This window comes from Carcharodon carcharias, chromosome 6 (assembly GCF_017639515.1).
Source record: "Carcharodon carcharias isolate sCarCar2 chromosome 6, sCarCar2.pri, whole genome shotgun sequence".
Classification (NCBI taxonomy): Eukaryota; Metazoa; Chordata; class Chondrichthyes; order Lamniformes; family Lamnidae; genus Carcharodon; species Carcharodon carcharias.
In genome coordinates, this window is record NC_054472.1 from 170,267,014 (window position 1) to 170,288,696 (window position 21,683).

Below are 21,683 nucleotides of genomic sequence, written 5' to 3' on the forward strand. Positions count from 1 at the left end.
TTTGAGTGAGTTAGCTAATTCATTTAAAATAAACCAGTCAGTACTTCCATTAATGTAGCACACAATTTTTTTTAATATGAGTGCCTTAAAGTGATGGCACGCAAATCTTCATACCATGTAATTTAAAGGCCAAAAACTTTCTCTTTGTGTCTTTGAGAGATAATGCTCAAGGTAGATTTTTATTCTCCCTACATAAGAGTGGAGAAAAACATGTGCTTCCTGTTTCTTTAAATTCCCCCCTATGTGAATTTACTGCCTTTCAGGAGGTGCGACGCGCAAACCAAGCGCTGAAGAGCCGGAAAAGCAGACGGACCACACTGTGAAAATCGCTGGGGTTATTGCTGGAATTCTTCTGTTTGTCATCATTTTCCTTGGCATAGTTTTGGTGATGAAGAAAAGGTAAGTGAGACAATCGGCAGGAAGTAGTGGGTGCAGCCACAGAAAAATTAATCCCTTTCCTTAACAGTCACCCCCTCTTTATGCAGCTCTGAGGATTGTGGTACCACAGTATATGTAAAGAAATGGTTTTGGATTTATTAACAGTATTTTCATTGAATGAGCCCATGTATTAAAAGGGAAACACATTTATTCCTCTTAGAAAGTAAATATGTGTGTTGCTAAGGCCACTGGTTTTCCACCTTCACAGAAAAATGCACAAAAGAACTGGAATACAATCCTTAAAATGTTGATAAAAACTCATAGGATCCTATGCAATAAGGAAAGAGTTTGACTTAAATGGGAACATGGAAATCAAAACACAAGATCAGCCATGATCTTATTGAATGGTGGAGCACGCTCGAGGGCCCGAATGGTCTACTCCTGTTCCTATTTCTTACTTCTTACAAGTCACTGTAAACTAGGGGCAGATTCAGTATAAAATGATACGCAAATGCGTTTTTTTAAAAGAAGAGAGAGTTATGCTGTAATCTGTGACGTTTATTATCCTTGAAAAGGTTCAAGGGGGTTGAAAATGTGGTTTCAGCACAGGTCCTTGGGCATTGCCTGGCGCAGTTCTGATGTCAGCTGACTATGCAGAATCAGTTTAATTCAATATTTCTGTGGTGCTCCTGGCATGGGGTGACACTCTGGGAACACCATATAAATCAGGAGCCCTAACATCAGGCACCCAAATTCTTGGGGCAAATTCTTGCCCGCTGCATTATGAGCCAGGCAATGTAATATGATCTTCATAGATGCACTTTTTATATGATATGTGATCCATACCCAGTAAATCATTGCAGAAGATAGCTTTGTTTTACCACTAATGAACTGAGATTTTACTGTCGGCCATTTTAGTCCTTTGTTAATGTCTCGTGGCCATTAGGATTCATAATGCAGTAGTAACATAATAACCCTAACTTCAGCATAGACCAGCATCTGAAGTAGCTCATGGTTAAGTATTATTTGGCTGGGTATCTATCCAATTAATTCTCACAAAAGCTAACCTGAAATGTTCTTATAGATGAAATAGAATGAAAAGACTTCAATTTTTGTTCTCCTCCTTGAGATTCACAAAGGACCCAGGATGCTATTCTAATTGAAAGCGGTGACATGCTACACATATCACCATAGCAATACAGCTGAGCTGAAACTGGTCTCAGTTACCGTGTCTGTGTTTCATAGGAAACACCTGTGAGTTGCAGAAGTAACCAGAACCATCCAGCAAATATCTAACGTATGAATTAAGATGCATGGGGAAAATGTGTGAGGTAAATGTTTCATGGATGGCTGTCCCTGATTGTGTCCTGGACACAGTCAGAGATTAGAGTGCTCCTTAAGAAAAATGCATTCATTGTTCCAGGCAAGCTCCATGTGACTGTGACATTAACACAGCTTTTCAGTGCAGTGCAGTGAAGTATATCACATATGGTTTCCAAACATGTTTCAAAGATAACACGATAGACATCATATAACAGACGCTGCTTCTGAGTCTCGTTACCTCAAGGCACCCACCATCCAGTTATGTCCCAGTGTATACATTGCTTTCTTTCAGTGATTTCATATAACATTTGCAATCCTTCATAGTTTGCAGATTCAACACGAATATTGAGCTGCAAAGACAAGCATAAAGAGGACCCAGATAGTTTCAGCTATCGTGCAGCACTCTGCATATTATCGAGTATTGAAAAGCTCCAAACTCCACTCTTGGGGCAAAACTCAGTCAGTTTGTGTAGCAACATAGAAAATGACATGTATGAATGTGTCCTTAGCATTCATGATAAAGAAAGATTAATCAAAAGAAAACTTTTAAAAGTGTTCTCAAATATTTTAAACCCTTTGGATTTTGTTTCTTGGTGCCAAGGCTGAATACAAATTAATTTTTTTTTATTGGGAGGCCTGAGCCTAAGGCCTCTTGGCACAAGAAACTACCAAGTTTGATAGGAGCAGTGAAAAAAAAGTTGAGCAATTCAAGTTGTCGTGATCAGATGTCAGAATCCAGCAGTTTGAGGTCTTCTGAATCTACGGCTGAGGTTTACTCATTAAGTGCCACAGATATTTATTCTGTTCCTTTCGAAAGATGTACAGTTTTCTTATAAGAGAATAACTGGCAGAGTGAGACTTACCTTGCTGCAATATAGCATTCCATTTTCAGACATGCAACAGAGAACTGACATGTAACAGAGACAGTACACACTGCTGCTACCAACACACAACGGCAGCAGTGTGTACCATCTACAAGATGCACAGCAGGAATTCACCAAGGCTCCTTAGACAGCACCTTCCAAACCTATGACCACTACCATCTAGATTGACAAGGGCAGCAGATAGATGGGAACACCACCAACTGGAAGTTACCCTCCAAGTCATTCACCATCCTGACTTGGAAATATATCACCGTTCCTTCACTGTCGCTGGGTCAAAATCCTGGAACTCCCTCCCTTGCAGCACTCTGGGTGTACCTACACCACATGGACTGCAGTGGTTCAAGAAGGCAGATCACCACCACCTTCTCAAGGCCAACTAGGGATCGGCAATAAATGCTGGCCCAGTCAGTGAAGCCCACATCGCGTGAATGAATAAAAAAAGCTAAATCTGTAAGTTTCACCACTATGTACAGTGGTCCACATTTCCTTGCTACCTTAGTGCATAGGAAGGGAATAAATGGAGCAGAAATTTTGATTTAGACAGAAGTATGGAATAAAAGCCCCTTTCTCTATTAAAATGCTTTTCTCAACTTCCCTGACACCTTTGAACCTTCACACAATCCAGCCACTAAGTTCAGACAGAGCAAATCTAAATGAAGCCCTGAAGAGGCACTGCAGGCCCCAATTTCCATATTTCGCTCTCCTAACACACTACGCATATGGTTATCAACCCTCCAGGATTACCCTGGAGTTTCCAGCAATTAAAGACTAACCTCCAAGGCACTGCTGCGATCATGCCCTGAACAAAAATCAATGTGCAATTGAGAAAAAAAAATGTTTCTTTAAAATGAATATCCTTTTGAAGACTTTTGTTTACTGGTTGTAAAATATTTGGATACGGAGGGGTAAAAAGGCACTTTGGCTGGAATTCTCCAGCCCCTCACGCCGGCGCGATCTTCCAGTCCTGCCAATGTGAACAGCGATTTCAATGGCTTGCCTGCCTCGTCATGGAGGAACCCGCCATGGGGGCCTGGAAAATGTTGGCCTTTGTCAGTCAATTGGGTGATGACAACAACTTGCTTTCCAATAGGGAAGGCTTGAGGATGGACGTGTCAGGAAACCAATGGTAGGAGTTTGGGGCTGGGGCATTTCACAGAATCCAAGAATGGGTTACCGCACAGAAGGAGGCCATTCAGCCCATTGCTTCAATTCTGGTTCCCTGATGGAGCAATCCAGCACACGCCACTGCCCTTGCCTCCCCTCTGTAGCCCTCCACATTCTTCCTTTTATGATAATGATCCAATACCCTCTTGAGTTCCTAGATTGAACCTCCCTCCACCATGTTTTCAATCAGTGCATTCCAGATTCCAACCACTCGCTGTGTGAAAAAGTATTTCCTCATGTTGCCGTTGCTTCTTATGCCAATTACCATAAATCTGTGGTGCCTGGTTCTCGATCCTTCCATGCAGGTGTACAGTTTCTACCTATCTATTCTGTCCAGGAGGCAGGAAGGCCATGTAATGATAGCTCCAGGAATATGTCCAACTGGAGTTGGGAACCCCACCTATGAGGGCGAGACTTGCAAGAGGCACAGTTTTTTCCAAGATAAAAACAAAAAACTGCGGATGCTGGAAATCCAAAACAAAAACAGAATTACCTGGAAAAACTCAGCAGGTCTGGCAGCATCAGCGGAGAAGAACAAATTTGAGTCCTCATGACAGTTCAACAGAACTAAGTAAAAATAGGAGAGGGGTGAAATATAAGCTGGTTTAAGGTGGGGGGAGAGAAGTGGGGTGTGGGGTAGGGGGGTTGTAGGGACAAGCAAGCAGTGATAGGAGCAGATAATCAAAAGATGTCACAGACAAAAGAACAAAGAGGTGTTGAAGGTAGGGATATTATCTAAAAGAATGTGCTAATTAAGAATGGATGGCTGGACACACAAGGTATAGCTCTAGTGGGGGTGGGGTGAAATAAAACTAACAGGGCATAAAAGGTATAGATTTAAAAATAATGGAAATAGGTGGGAAAAGAAAAATCTATATAAATTATTGGAAAAAACAAATGGGAGGGGGAAGAAACAGAAAGGGGGTGGGGATGGGGGAGGGAGTTCAAGATCTAAAGTTGTTGAATTCAATATTCAGTCCGGAAGGCTGTAAAGTGCCTAGTCGGAAAATGAGGTGCTGTTCCTCCAGTTTGCGTTGAGCTTCACTGGAACAATGCAGCAAGCCAAGGACAGACATGTGGGCAAGAGAGCAGGGTGGAGTGTTAAAATGGCAAGCGACAGGAAAGTTTGGGTCATTCTTGCGGACAGACCACAGGTGTTCTGCAAAGCAGTTGCCCAGTTTGCATTTGGTCTCTCCAATGTAGAGGAGACCGCATTGGGAGCAATGAATGCAGTAGACTAAGTTGGGGGAAATGCAAGTAAAATGCTGCTTCAATTGATAGGAGTGTTTGGCCCCTTGGACGGTGAGGAGAGAGGAAGTGAAGAGGCAGGTGTTGCATCTTTTGCGTATGCATGGGGAGGTGCCGTAGGTGGGGACTGAGCAGTAGGGGTTGATGGAGGAGTGGACCAGGGTGTCCCAGAGGGAACAATCCCTACGGAATGCCGCCAGGGGGGCATTTATGAATTTATATAGATTTTTCTTTTCCCACCTATTTCTATTATTTTTAAATCTATAACTTTTATGCCCTTTTAGTCGTATTTCACCCCACCCCCACTAGAGCTGTACCTTGCGTGTCCTGCTATCCACTCTTAATTAGCACATTCTTTTAGATAATATCACCACCTTCAACACCTCTTTGTGACATCTTTTGATTATCTGCTCCTCTCACTGCTTGCTTGTCCCTACAACCCCCTGCCCCACCCCCACCCCCCCTGCCCCACCTTAAACCAGCTTATTTTTCACCCCTCTCCTATTTTTACTCAGTTCTGTTGAAGGGTCATGAGGACTCAAAACGAAAACTTTGTTCTTCTTCGCCGATGCTGCCAGACCTGCTGAGTTTTTCCAGGTAATTCTGTTTTTGTTTTACAGTTTCTCCCAAGTTCAACTGATACAGGTGGAAGTGTGGAATTCATGTCATGGAAAGTTCTGGAGATTTTGAATACAAATTTCTGCCGCTGGGAAACTATCTTTAGAACATTTTGGCATTCTGCGAGCAGATAACTGGACTTGCTCCCGACAGGATGGAAGATTTTCAAATACCTGCTGTGAGATTCAGGTTTGGCCTTCTCCCTTTGTCTGCTATCATTGTGGAGCTGGAACAAAGGAGAGTCAGGCAGCAATTAAGAAGGATGTACTCCACCCCCATCCACTAGATATTAACCCCACTTACAAAATACAACATATATCCCAGTAACATGGATCCAGTGAAAGACTTTACTGAGGAGTTTTCATAAGAAGAATGTGCTTCACCAAAGTGGCAATAGGGCAATTCTAGAAGGTGCTGCATGGTAACCTGCAGTCAAGCTCATATGTCTATACTGCCCTCATAGTGGGTTGACGGCGACCACGCTACTGCAACAGTACTGATGTGAATCTTTATAAATGGTGACCTCTGCAATATAAGCCATGCTGCATTAGGGCATACGTTTGTCAGATTGCTGCGCTTGACAGCAGAGTTAGCAAATTTCTCCATATTGGCATCACAGCAGGACAGCAGGAAGATAAGGCCATCCAGTTACAGGGCTGGATTATATACTGGGGTGCAAGGAGCCAGTACTGCAGCTAGGCCAAGGAGCAGGTGTTCAGCAATTGACCTGGACCTCCAAAGATCTAAGGGAGGCCTCGGAAAGGATGGGGTGGGGTGGTGGGGGTATGCGGAGAGAAGTGGGAATGATGGGTTATGTTGGGCAAGGTGGTGGGGGGAGGGATGGTGAATGTGGGAAGGGAAAACTATATGGTTAGGTGGCAGGGGCAGGCGGGGAGTGGAGGGGGGGACTCCGACTGCCACCGGGTCTCAGAAATTTTGCTCTTCACTGGCCAGCAACCAGCATGATCAATCCTGCTGGGTACACATTGGACTAAATATGGTGGCAGGATGAGGTTTTTAAGTGGATATTAGTTGTGCACATAAGGCTTCAACTGGGCCACAGGGGGACAGCCCACAAAACGCCTCCCCTGTCACTTGTAAAATCGCTGCTGGTGGGCACAGCACCCTATTTTAAGGGTCCACCCACCTGCTTTACCGTCCATGGGTGGCCCATAAAATCCAATCCGTTGCCTCTTTAGTTTCCATGCACACTATCCAATTAGACATGGGATTCACACCAGTGCGCATGCAAATAATGAACAAATAAATATAACATTGGAAACCCTGGGATAAATATTTCCTGTGTCACTAGCAGATGTAAATGTTTATTTCATTGGCATAATAATGGCACAGCTGTGGACATTTATGGCCTTCCCTTCATTAGGTTTTGCAAGATGCTATGAAATGGTTGATCTCTCCAATAACAGAATATATACAGTTCAAGTTATTCCACATTCCAGAATGTCAAAACCTCACCAGAAAGATAAGATTGAGAAGGAAATTGAACTCCACAAATCCCTGTCCAATAAACACATCGTGAAAGTCTACCATAACTTTGAAGATGATGAAAACAATTATATATTTCTAGAGCATTGCAGTCACAAGTCATTAGCACATATATTGAAAGCAAGATGTTAGGAACATAGGACTGAGGAGCATGAGTAGGCTATTCAGCTCTTCGAGCCTGCTCCGCCATTCAATAAGATGATGGCTAATGGCTGGGTATAGTCTCAACTCCATCTGTCCCCGCTGCCATAACCCTTGACCCCCTTGTCCTTTAAAAATCTAACTCAGCCTTGAATAGCTTCAAGGACCCAATCTCCACTGCTTTCTGTGGAAGAGAATTCCATGTACTAACAACTTCCTGATCTTCACATTAAATGGTAAATCCCTTATTCTTAAACTGTGTCCCCTAGTTCTAGTCTCTCCCACAAGTGGAAACACCATCCCAGTATCGCAGAATCAGAGTCTTTACAGTACTGAGAGAGGCCATTCAGCCCATCGAGTCTGCGCTGGCCTGCTGAAAGAGCATTCTCACTCCCCTGCCTTATTCCCGTAACCTTGCACATTCTTTCTTTTCAGATAGCAACCCAATTCCCTTGTGAATAACTCAATTGAACCTACCTCCACCACCCTCTCAGGAAATTCGTTCCAGACTCCAATCACCCTTTGGTTGAAAACATTTTTCCTCACATCCTTTCTACTCCTTATGCCCATTATTTTGAACCTCTGCCCTCTAGTTCTTGATGTATTCTTGAATGGATCAGTTTCTCACCATTTACCCTGTTCCTACCCCTCAGGATCTTGAATATCTCTATGAAGTTTCCTTTCAGTCTTCTTTTCTCCAAGGAAAACAAACCCAACCTCTCCTCATAACTACAGTTGTTTATCCCTGCTCTGGATTGCTCATGTCCTTCTCCATGGCCAACCTAAACCTTATGATACTATGGTTGCTGTCCCCTAAATGCTCTTCCACTGATATTTGATCCATTTGGACCAACTCATTCCTCGAAGCAGGTCCAACAGTACCTAACCTCTACAGAATTACCTGGAAAAACTCAGCAGGTCTGGCAGCATCGGCGGAGAAGAAAAGAGTTGACGTTTCGAGTCCTCATGACCCTTCGACAGAGCTTGAGTTCGAGTCCAGGAAAGAGCTGAAATATAAGCTGGTTTAAGCTTATATTTCAGCTCTTTCCTGGACTCGAACTCAAGTTCTGTCGAAGGGTCATGAGGACTCGAAACGTTAACTCTTTTCTTCTCCGCCGATGCTGCCAGACCTGCTGAGTTTTTCCAGGTAATTCTGTTTTTGTTTTGGATTTCCAGCATCCGCAGTTTTTTTGTTTTTATTTTTAGTACCTAACCTCTCGTTGGACCGGAAACACATTGCTGCAGAAAATTACCTTGAACACATTCCAGGAACTCTCGCCCCTCTTGTCCCTTTGCAATATTCCTATCCTGTCTATATTTGGATAATTGAAGTCCCCCATTATGATTGCTCTATATTTCTTGCACCTCTCTGTAATTCCTTTGCAAATTTGTTTCTCCACATCCCTTTCGCTAGTTGGTGGTCTATGTACTACACCAATCAATGTTATTGCACCTTTTTCATTCCTTACCTCTAGCCAGAGAGATTCTGTCCTTGACCCCTCTGGAACATCCTCTCTCTCCAGAACTGTAATTCCATCTGTAATCAATATTGCCACTCCCCCCACTTTTCTTCCTTTCCTGTCTCTCTTAAATACCTTGTACCAAGGAATATTTAATGCCCAGTCCTGTCCTTCTTTGAGCCAGGTCTCTGCTATAGCAATGATATCATAATTCCATTTGTCAATCTGTGCCTGCAGTTCACCAATCTTATTAACCACACTCCATGCATTCACATATGTGCACATTAATCCTGATTTAGGTTTTTCAACTTTCCCCATTACCCTGACCCCATCTAATGATGTACTATAGCCTACTCTAGTTCTGTCAAGCTCTCCAAATGTTCTATTTACCTTGATGCTACACTCTGATATATATTCCTTATCAGTTAATACTTCTCGACTTCCCTCTGCCAGTTTCTTTCCTCTTCTCTCTGAATTTCCTCTCAGGTTCCCATCTCCCTGCCGATCTAGTTTAAACCCTCCCCAACAGCACTAGAAAACCTCCCCGCCAGAACATTAGTGCCAGTCCTGTTAAGGTGTAATCCATCCTTCTTGTACAGGTCCCACCTGCCCCAGAACCAATCCCAATCCCTCAGAAATCTAAAGCCCTCCCTCCTATTCCATTTCTCCAGCCACGTATTGAACTGCTCAATCTTCCTATTCTTATGCTCACTAGCACATGGTACTGGGAGTAATCCTGAGATTCCTGCTCTTGAGGCCCTGCTTTTCCATTTCCTCCCTAAAGTATGCCTTCAGGACCTCGTCCCTTTTCCTGCCCATGTTTTTGGTCCTAAAGTGGACCAAGACCTCTGGCTGCTTGCTCTCCCCCAAAGAATGTCCTGCAGCTGCTTTGTGACACCCCTGCCCCTGGCACCAGGAAGGCAACAAAGCATCCTGGAGTCATGTCTATGGCCGCAAAAATGCCTGTCTGCTCCTCTAACTATGGAATCTCCTACCACTTTAGCGCTTCTACTACCCTCCTGTGCTGCTGAACCGCCCACGGTGCCACAAACTTAATTCTTGCTACAGTCCAATGAGGAACCATCTTGCTCACCAGTATCCAGAATGGAAAAACAGATACAGAGCGAGATAGCCTTGGGCCATTCCTGCAATAGCTGCCTGTTTCTCTTAGATATTCTGTTGGTCACCCATTTCCTTTCAGACTGTGTACTTCTTAACTGCAGAGTGACCACCTCTTTAACTGTGCTATCCATGTAATCCTCAGCCTTGCGGATACACCACAGTGACTCCAGCGCTGCTCAAGTTTCACAACCAGGAGCTCAGGTTTCTGCAGCTGGTGGCACTTCCTGCAGATGTAGCCATTGAGGGCACTTTGTGCCTGCATGATTTCCCACATCCCTCAGGATGCACATTTCATATAGCATCCACCTTATTAAGTCCTCTCAGGATCTTATATGTTTCAGTAAGATCACGTCTCATTCTTCTAAACTCCAATGGGTCTAGGTCCAGCCTGTTCAATCTTTCTTCGTAAGATAAGCCCCTCATCCCAGGAATGAATCAAGTGAACCTGCTGTAAACTGCTTTTACATCTTTAAAGTGCAATTATATCTTTTTTCAAATAAGGCGACCAAAACTGTACACTGTATTCCAGATTTGGGCACACCAAGGCCCTGTACAGGTGCAGTAAAACTTCCCTACTTTTATATTCCATCTCCCTTTCAATAAACATTGCATTTGCCTCCCTAATCACTTGCTGTACCTACATACTATTTTTTGTGGTTCATGTGCCAGGACATCCAGATCCCTCTGCAACACTGAATTTTGCAATTTCTCTCCATTAAAATAATATGCTGCTTTTCTATTCTTCCTGCCAAAATGGGCAAGCTCACATTATCACACATTATACTCCATCTGCCAAATTTTTGCCCACTTACTTAACCTGTCTATATCCCTTTACAGAGTCTCTCCCTCCCCTTGACAACTTACTTTCCTACTTATCTTAGTGTCATCAGCAAATTTAATTAATATACATTTTGGCCCTTTCATCCAAGTCATTGATGTAGATTGTAAATAACTGAGGCCCCAGCACTGATCCCTGTGGCACTCCATTTGTTACAGCTTGCCAACCCCCAAAAAACAATTTCCCTTACTCTCTGCTTCTTGTTAGCTAACTAATCCTTTATCCATGCTAATATGTTACCCTCTACACCATGTAATCTTATCTTGTGTAGTAACTTTTGTTGTGGCATTTTATCAAATGCTTTCTGGAAATCCAAGTTCAGTAAATCTACAGGTTCCCCTTTATCCACCTTGCTTGTTCCTGTCTGAGCAAATTATAATTTTCTAAGTGTCCAGCTATAACATCATTAATAATGAATTCTAGCAATTTCCCTATGATATGTGTTAGGCTAACTGGCTTGTAGTTTCCTGCTTTCTGTCTCCCTCTTCCATCTTGAATAAAGGTGTTACATTAGCTATTTCTCAATCTGCTGGGACCCTTCCAGAATTTGAGCAATTTTTGAAAGATTATAACCAATGCATCTTCTATCTCTGCAGCTGCTCCTTTTAAGTCCTGAGGATGCAGGTCATCTGGTCCTGAGGACTTGTCAGCCTTTAGGTCTAAAGGTCTTCCCAGCATCTTTTCCTTAGTGATGGTGATTGTTTTAAGTTCCTGCCTCCTGTTCATCTCTTGATTTTCAAGTATCTTTGGGAAGCTTTAGTCTTCTACAATGAAGACGGACACAGGCCTCTTCCATTTCCTTGTTTTCCATAATCAATTCCCCAAACTCACTCTCTAGAGTACCAACATTCGGGGCAAAATCTTTGGCTCGGTGAGGCATAAAATGATGCGCGGTGAGGTCAGGCATGTGTCCCGACATCACCACACATCATTCAGATTTTCAGTTCGGCAGGCGGGCACCTGAGTCGGCCAAGCGCCTGCCGAACTGTCAAAGGCCTATTAAGGCCAGTTAACTATCAATTAAAACAATAAGTTGAGCTGCGCGTTTAATCTTCAGGCTGGCAGGCAGGTGAAGAGCCCAGGTGGCCTTTTCATTTTTCATGGAACATCATCCGCAGCCGGATAAGGTTTCATGAAGGTTTTTAAAGGTTTGAAAAACTTTTAAATAAAAATTATAGACAAGTCCCAGCTCATGTGATAGTTTCACATGAGGGGACACGTCCTAAACATTTTTTTTTCCCTTTATTAACATTTTTAAAATTTAAATTAATCTTCCTGTGCCTCAGGAAGATTTCTGCACTCTTTCGCACACATGCGCAAAAAAGCACAGGCCCCAACTCAAGCAACACCCCCCTTGCCCGCGCACACAGGTAGCACTCAGCGCTTGTGGGCCCGTGTCATGCTGGGTGGGCCTTAATTGGCCTGCCCACATAAAATGGCAGTGCCTAGCCAATCGTGGGCAGCAATTGGCTGTGCACATGCCCGCTCCCACACAACCACCCCCCCGCCCCCGACAGGGAGAAAATTCTCCCCTAGCTGTTGTGATTATTTTAATTATGGAGTCACTTGAGTACAAATATTGGCCATCATGAAGCTGCATTTGTGTCCGAGCTCACTCAATCATCCCATGAGCACATTTATCCCACCCTACCCTCGCACAAAAGTCAAAGATTTTCAGTTTTTCTTTATAGATAATGGACAAACAAAAGGCACAGTAAAGCAGTACATTCCCAGCTCTTATTTTATTTTTGGAATTAGCAGATATACATCCAAGGAATTGTTGTTAACATATTCTGAAGTCGTTTTTCAATTTGGTTTTCACAGTATCTCTAGCTATCTGATTCTGAAACGATTACTGAATTGGGGTGATCTGGGTTGTTATTCATTAGCATTGAACGCCAACCTGACTACAACAGGACAAGAAAGCAATTTAGGATAATAAGAATTGAGTTGTAACCAGGTGATGGACTGGCAGTACAGATTGGTATGACACTGGTTATACCTCTGTGATGTTACACTAACATGTATCCATGTTATCAGTAGATGTGTCAAATGTTCCCTGTCAAGTGTTAGCTCCATGGTTGTACCTCTAGATGTATTAGGGAAAAATCCCAATTTGTATTGTTAGCTAGGGAGTGGAATGAAAATGTAATGGTGGACAATAATAGTAAAAGATGAAGATTATCCCTGAAATGATAAATGCAAGAAATTGAACAGGAAAAAGTTCCAGAATCTAGACCACAGTAATTCATTTGATGTTCATGAGTTAGCCACTCATAGAATAAAAGCCATAATCTCAATCCTAGCAACTTATTCAGATTTGTAGAATCTTTATGCACAACAGAATACAAAAGTTCACAAGAAGCCGGTAATATTCCATTTCTTCTGCATGATGTTCAGTGGCATGAGTATTAAAGTAAGGAAGTGAAACATCCAGGATAAAGGTTATTTTTCATAAATTTCTTCCAAATAATAAGTGGATTTCTCATGCCATTGGCCATGCTAATTTTTAGAGATTCTACTGTGGGTTACGATTGCAATTGTTACAGAAACGGGAGTAGACCATTCAGGCTCTCAAAGCAGTTTTATCATTCAGTTAGCTGATGTCTGTCACAACTCCATTTACCTGCCTTGGTCCCATAACGTTTAATATCCTCGCCTAACAAAAACCTATCAATGTTAGTTTTGAAATCTTCAATTGACTCCCACCCCCCACCCCACTCCACCAACCAGCCTCAACAGCGTTTTGAAGAGAGAGCACCAGATTACCTTTGTGTGAAGAAATGTTTCCTAACATTATCCTGATGTTGTATTCCCACATTTGCATGACCCTTAAACTGAAGCCACAGGGAATGACTGGGGCAACTCCTATGCAAATTCACACCCATGTTGGAAATACTGAGCAAAAACAAAGTTCATCTTTCAGGTCGTTGAATATTTCCAGCATTTTCTGTTTCTTTTTTTTAGATTTTTAGCATGCGATGTAATCTGCTTTTGTTCTGGGGATAGAATTAATCACTGTGTTACTAAATTCACCTGGATTTGTACTCCACCAGTCACTGACAGCTCTCAGGTTACTGGACATCTTGTGTCCTCATAGGACAACTGCCAGGAAGTGTAAGACTACCTCTATGTGATTGCTTCCCCCCTCCCACTCAAGAAGGTGCCACAACTTGGACCTGGTTTTGTTCATTCAGATCAGAGACTGAACACAAAATCACACCAACATCCTCTTTCATCCATGATGAGCATTATTGCTTGCTACCCAGTGACACTTCAATGTTTCATAAATTTAAAAAGAGCTTCCCATATTGATTCCTTCTACCTCAGTATTTCTTGGAAATACTCTTGACAAAACAAATCTGTTATAAATAGGATTATAATCTAATGCTGTCTTGTGCAAGTATTGACAAACTATTTTAGCGGAAAATAATTGGACTTCCCAAACCCATCCATCTCAGGCGCAGAATAAATTAAGTCATTTTTAATGCCTTTACAGCAGTCGCTTTTATGGTCACTGTTTAAATTCAGATTCTGCAATCTTGGGATTCATGAGCTGGCTCCCGATGTTTATGCCACTAAATCCAGCTCCTGTGCCCCATCAAGCTGCGTTGAAAAAATGAGTCTCACACATCTGTGTTTTGGAGAAGGGAATGAATTTAGTTGGGTGAAGCTCAGGGTTATTGATCTCCAGGAATCCAAATTAAGACAGCGCCATTAAAAGCAGCAATGACTCAATGCTGTGCCCTCCACTATGCAACCATCAAGGATATGCATAAGATATTAAACCCCATAGTTGGTTCAGGGCAATGGAATAAATATAGTATATTGCTTTGATTCTCCAATCATTCTTTTGTGCCTGTCATTAAATGTACCACAATGTATGATGCACTGCGTTTCCACTAGCTTCATTTAAGCTTCAACCACCACAGCTTTTGCTATTTTTTTATTAGGAAGGGAGTTAATTTTTACATTTTGTTTTGATCCATTAATATTTGCTTTTCTTTTCCTTCCATTCCATCCTTTCCACTGCCTAAATCCTTCAACCATCCCACCCGGCAGAAGAAGCTCTCAGTCCTACACTTATTACCTGTAAGTAACTGCTTTGAAAATGAACTCCATGCTTTTATCCATTCTTTTCCACGCACTGCATTTGTTTTATTCATGGTTTTTTTTTCAGGCTCCTGCAATTCTAGCAAGCATTCCAATATGCCTCCGAGATTTACTAGCTGTTATTTGTTTTAACCGTCCAATTTAACCTACTTCTAAGATCAGACACACAAACTGTCCTGGAATGTTTTAGACTAATCGTTTTCCAAATTCTGCAGAACAAGTTGCATTAATTAAAAATGTTATTGAATTCATATGGCTTTAAAGGAGAGACCCAGATGCACCTATGGTTTAGAGTGTAAACGTTCCATTGTCAAACTAAACCATGTCAATCAGGAACTTTCACTGTTTAATTCCTGGTTGGAGCTGATTTCATTGCCTGCCTTCAGTGTCTCTGGACTACACAATGTTCCCAAACTTGATCATGATTAAGTGGACAGTGGGTGAGAATAGAATGGGGCTCAGCTGCAATATCTTCACAATCTAATAGCCTACTGTCAAGATTTACACTTGGGATTAGATACCACAGAGTTATTGGCTCCCATGCAAGTGTATCATGGTGCAAGCCAAATAAAAAAATGTGAAAAACAAAAGAGAAACTCTACTTTTTTCTTTAAAGGAAGTGCGCAGCAGGAAAAACAAAACCCAAGGTTAGGACAATGAACCGAAGGTCTTTCCACATGTGACAAATGGTCTAGCCATATCAGCAATGTCAAAAAGTGCTAACTTTACTTCATGAACATGAGGAGGTTGTCACCATACACTATGTGGCTGCATGCTCACAAAAGTGATGTATTGAGCAAGGGAGTGAAGGGACAGTAATTGCAAATGGTTTAATAAATATTCACTGAGCTGTCACTACAATAAACATGAATTATTAAATAGGTCTTGCTGATTTAGGTTATTCTTTGTGCAATATAGAGGATTAAGAAAATGGTACTAAGATCGGAAAAGGGCAGTAGGGAGTGCTAAAGCAGAGAATTAAACAATAACACTAAAACTCTTGCTTTATCAGTCAGTTTAGAATCAAACGTCAAGTCCAGCATACAGGCAAATAAAATATAGCAGTGAGCAAACTGTGAGTGGCCAATGTGAATGGTGATACTCCTCTAGGCTTTGGTAGTAATGGGAAGTATTAGTAATAGAATGGGGCTCCCTAGGAACCACTTTATTGCCATGACCTGTACCTTCAGTAGGAATTAATTTGTCTTCAGCAGGGATAACGAACAATCAGTTTCGTTTTGTTGGTTTATTTATTGTTACTTTTTTTGGACAGAAAATTAAAAAGAATACTTTATTTAAAAAGCTGGCAGCATGTTTGACATATTATCAGATACCCAGCTTTACAGAGCGTGATTTGTGTAGCAGTTGGGTGTGGCACATAAAGGGTTAATGTGGGACCGAGTACAATACCACCCACATAGTGATGTAAGAAGACTCATGACCCAGAGCTAGGGTTAGTCTAGAGATGGGCAAAGTTGATGAAGACGTAAACTGAAGTCAGCTCCATACCTGTACTGTAAATAGATACATAGCTTTGAGCTATCAATAAAGACTTGCTGTTACATACCCAAGACTACGAAGTCTATTTCATGGTGTCTGAAGAAGGATTCTTCAATTTGTGTTAGTAATAAATATACCATGCAACTGCTAAGTTTTCAGTGCAGCTAAAATCTCTCCATTGACACTGTCAATTTATGTGACCAGACTGAATATAAGTTTTAATTAAAGAGACCGGAATGAGACACTAAAGATGTTTTGGTTACTTCAGGTAATTTTAAGCTTTATTTACTGCATTACCTATGTTCTTGGTGAGTTGCTAACTAATGCAATGAATCTCCATGGTTTATCATAGAAAGGCACTTTGACATGCAATACCTGTCACCTTCACCAAAAATACTTTACCCATCAGCAATATAGTCACTTACAGTGTTACCAGTGAGGACACGGGCTGCAAATAGAAACTGCTGAAACTGGCTTGAGTGTTGAATTGATAGTCAAGGTTGGAGTCATTTTATGATGTAAATTATAAATTGCATTCACAAACAAGCAACATAATATTGCATGAACATCTGCACTGGTAGTACTCTGGTGTCTTCAAATTACTGGAGGTAGATTGACCGCACCAGCTGGGAGGTAGCCTGGCTCAGTGGATTGCCAGCCCCTTTTTAGATCCCAACTCAAGTTTATCTCATTGAAATCAATGAATTAAAAGTCGATTGAGTTCCTCAATGGACAGGTAATCTGCTCCACCAGATTGTCATCCAGGCTGTGAAGGTGAAAAGTGATGATTTAAAGGCACACCATTGAGTATAGAAGATTAAAGGGTGATCTAATTGAGGTATAGAGAATGATGATGGGATTTGATAGGATATTTGGAGAAACTATTTCCTCTGGTGGGGCTGGAACAAGGGGACCTTAAAATGAGAGCTGGATGGGATGATGTCAGGAAGCACTTCTTCACACAAAGACTTGTGGAAATCTGCAACTCACTCCCCCAAAATGTGAAACTAGGTCAACTGATAATTTCAAAGTTGAGATTGATAGCCTTTTCTTTGTATGTTTATGGAATGCTGGCATCACCGGCTAGACCAGCATTTATTGCCCATCCTTGATTGTCCTTCAGAAAGTGGTGGTGAGCTGCCTTCTGGAACTGCTCTGCTACAGCCCCCATGTTGTAGGAACACCCACAGTGCTGTTGGGAAGGGAGTTCCAGGATTTTGACCCAGCGACAGTGAAGAAATGGTGGTATATTTCCAAGTCAGGATAGTGAGTAGCTTGGAGGGGAACTTCCAGGTGGTGGTGTCCCCAAGGATCTTGTTCTTCTAGGTGGTTGCGGTCGTGGGTTTGGAAGGTGCTGTCTAAGGAGCCTTGGTGAGTTACTGTAGTGCATCATGTAGATGGTACACACTGCTGCCACAGTGCATCAGTGGTGGAGGGAGTGAATGTAGAAGGTGGTGAATGGGATGTCAAAAAAGCAGGCTGCTTTGTCCTGGATGGTGTCAAGTTTCTTAAGTGTTGTGGGAGCTGCAATCATCCAGGTTAGTGGGGAGTATTCCATCACACTCCTGACTTGTGCCTTGTAGATGGTGAACAGGCTTTGGGGAGTCAGGTGAGTTACCCACCACAGGATTCCTAGCCCCTGATCTGCTCTTGTAGCTACAGTATAGCCGGTCCAGTTCAGTTTCTGTCAGTGGTAACCCCACGGGATGTTGATAGTGGGGGATTCCGCGATGGTAATTCCATTGAATGACAAAGGGAGATGGTTGGATTCTCTCTTGTTTAAGATGGTCATTGCCTGACATTTGTGTGGCGTGAATGTTACTTGCCACTTACCAACCCAAGCCTCAATATTGTCCAGGCAGGTCTTGCTGCATATGGACATGGATTGCTTCAGTATTGAGTGCCATGAATGGTGCTGAACATTGTTAGGCAAGTGTATTAAGGGCTACTGAACCAAGGTGGGTAGATGGGGTTCAGATATAGATCAGCTATGATTTAATTGAATGGGGAATAGGTTCGAGGTGATGATGCCCTGCCTCTGTTCCTATGTTCCATTTATTGATGTACTTTTTCTCCCTATTTGTTTAATGATCAAAGCTGCATCACTTGCATGTTTTTTTCACTGTGTTGAAAGCGATGCTTGATTTGAATTAGAATATCACCTTATCAATCCTATTTATAGCTGGCTGCCAGTAGTTGCCCTCTAATTTTCGCTTCTCCTTCTTGCAAGACCTCATTGACTCTGCTTGGTACTTCTCTATTCAACACAATTCCAATAGGGGACTGACTGGAGTACTACTTACTCCTGCTTCCATTTCCATCTCTATCCTCTGAACAATAGTACTTATAGAGTCATACAGTTATTATGTCATCCGCGGAGACGATGAATGATTTCAAAAGGGAATTGGATATGCACTTAAGGAAAATGAACTTGCATGGCTGTGCGGATAGAGCAGGGGAATGGAAATACCTGGATTGCTATTCAGAGAGCCGGCATGGTCTTGATGGGCTCAGTGACTTCCTTCTGTGACATCACGACTTTATGTCTCTGGAAGGGCTATTGTTCAGAGGACAGAAATGGAAAAGCAAGCAGGGTCTAGTCATATTCCTGTTAGTCCCCATATGGCATTGTGTTCTCATGGGCTACAAGATCCAGGTCAAAACAAATTCTTCCTCACATCCCCACATGTGTCTTGCCCAAAATCTTATATCTGCCTCTCCTAATTCTTTGTCCATCAGCTATTGGGAACAGCTGTTCTTTGTCTATCATATCTAAACCTGTAATAATCTTGTACACTTCTGTCAGATCTACGATCTCCCCCCACCTCCTTTGCTCCAAGGAGAACAACCCTAACTTCTCCAACCTAACCTTATAGCTAAATTCCTTCATCCTATGAACCATTCAGGTAACCCCACTGTGCAAGCACTCATGGACCCTCAGATCTTTCCTTAACTATGGTGGTTAAACCTGAACTTAATGCAATTGTGCTCCGGATATCACTGCTATTTGAAACATGAAGCACCCTGGGATTCTGATTCAAGACATGTTGTTTGAAACAGAGGTTAGAAGGTCAAAATGCCAATATGGTCTAATCTCAAAACCTTCAAATTAAACATCCTGTGACCTGCCCTCAGCATCTCAGTTTAACAGTGCACAATCATTATTTTAAATAGCTCCTTGGTTCTTCCTTTCTAATGTTCCTAACATATTTTCCAGATGGAGCAAGTGTGATTAATACATTTTTATTGGCCAGGTTCAAAGTACTTCCAACAACAACCCTTTAAAACATCACATAGTTACCAACGATTAATGTGAACAGGACAATGCTTCTTTGATGGTTTTTATTAACCAAATAACGGATAGTAGCTTAGATTTTATTGGTGATATTAGCGTTCAAAAGCTTAATATCTTTTTGATATATAAGGCCTTGTTGCACCCATTTTCCAGCAGTGAGGGCAAAAATAATTAATTTCATGGGTGCAACATCCTCTGTCCCATCTGTAACTGCATTACAGATACAACCATATGGGTAACGGTGGGTTTGCAGGCATCCAGAATGCCTACCTAAAATAGGTGTTGGGCTCCCGCCAGATGTTAATGAGGAGCTTAACCCTTATTTTAAGACTGCACTGATGGAGTAAATAGAGGTGTTCCCAGTGGCAAAGGGTTCAATAACCAGAGAATGAAGATTTAAGGTAATTGCCGGAAGAACCAGAGGCAACCTGAGGAATTTTTGTTTTACAAAGTGAGTTGTTATGATGTGGAGTGCACTGCCTGACACATTGTGGAAGCAGATCCAGCAAGTACTTTCAAAAGGGAATTAATTAATACTTGGGCCTGCAGTTTCTGCTCCATTGTGAAGGTTTTCTCATTGCAATTCACCCAAAATTGGCATAAATGGCACAAACAATCTTGAATTTTAAGCACAAACTACATCAATGCAATTTGCAATTCTGTGACCATTTGTGCTAGCTTTAAAAACATTGCATTAGAAGCAAGGCCCCACCCACTCAAAGGAGTTCTTCACTCAGAGAGTTTTAATTAACATTTGAAATGCTCCACCCCAGGAGAGCTGCGGATGCTCAGTTGTAAAGAGTGCGATTATCAGTATCCTAAGTGAATCAAGGTAGATGGGGATAGGGCAGGAAAGTGGAGTTTAGGTTGATGATCGGCCATGATCTTATTGAATGACAAAGCAGACTTGAGGGGCTGAATAGCCTGCTCCTATTTCCGATGATCTTATGCTCTCATTAGGATTTTCCACTAATTGTGCTCATTTACAGCCCAGCTAAGGAGCCTCTAAAAATTAACCTGATCTTTCAGGTGCAAGGACACCACTAGACATGTTTTAAAAGGTTTTAAATATTGTATTTTTTTAAAAAATGACTAAGAAACTGACTACTTTACCTCAATATAACTAGAAAATAGATTTTTATACTTGTTAAAAGTCAATTTCCATAATTTAACATCAGGTTACTCACATAGTGGTATGACATGGATTTAAAATGCTTTCTCTAAATGATAAACTCATTTTCACTGCATTAGCCAAACAACTTCAAGTTACCATTGAAAATATGTCCATATTCTTACAACCGCTGTTGAATAGGAATACTTTTATAGCATTTGAAAATAAAAACTATGCTTCAATACAATGCTGACCCATGAGGGATTTTGCAGCTGGCAAAGTGGAAACTCTATCTTTTGAAGTGGAAATATTTATAAGCCTTTGGGGAAAGAGCAGGGGAGTAGGACTAATTGGAACTCTTTCAATGAGCCAACACCACAGGATAGGCTGAAATAAATACAGAAAATACTGGAAAAACTCAGCAGGCCTGGCAGCATCTGAAGGTTCTGAAGAGGGGATACATAGGCTTATAAAGCAAAAGGATATGGCAGCATTGCAGGGCAGCTGCTTAGGTAATGATATCCAGATTGTCACAGGAAGGGACAGAGTGTACAAACATAAAAAAAATGCAGCAAATAGAGTCAATGGGAGAAAAAACACTAAATGGTTCTTTACTTAAATGCACATAGTATTCGGAACAAAATAATTGAATTAATGGCACAAATAGAGATTAATGGGTATGATCTTATATGGTTACAAGGAGATCAAAGCTGTGAACGAAATATTTAAGGCTACGTGACTTTTCGACAGGACGAGCAGGAAGGAAAGGGTGGTGGGGTAGTTTTGTTAACACCAGATGGAAAAAATACGATAGCAAGAAATGATCTTGGATTGAAAGATATAGAATCCATATGGGTGGAGGTAAGCAATAACAAGGGGAAGAAGACACTCGTGGGCATATTCTATAGGCCCCCTAACAGCAGCTATGCTGTTAGACAGGGAATAAATCAGGAAATATTGAGGGCATGTAAAAAAGGCAGCA

General features: G+C 41.8%; 1 protein-coding gene across 10 annotated transcripts in view; it reads left to right on the top strand.

The window, feature by feature from the left end:
• LOC121279045 (receptor-type tyrosine-protein phosphatase mu-like) overlaps window positions 1-21,683 on the top strand; it is an 873,720-nt gene that overhangs the window by 596,652 nt on the left and 255,385 nt on the right. For 5 of the 10 annotated variants that reach the window (XM_041189846.1, XM_041189847.1, XM_041189849.1 and 2 more), the window contains 2 exons: window positions 264-399; window positions 14,745-14,774. In XM_041189846.1, the coding sequence (XP_041045780.1) occupies window positions 264-399; window positions 14,745-14,774 (166 nt within the window). The remainder of the gene's footprint in view (window positions 1-263; window positions 400-14,744; window positions 14,775-21,683) is intronic. The other 5 variants (XM_041189848.1, XM_041189850.1, XM_041189851.1 and 2 more) reach the window with 1 other exon arrangement.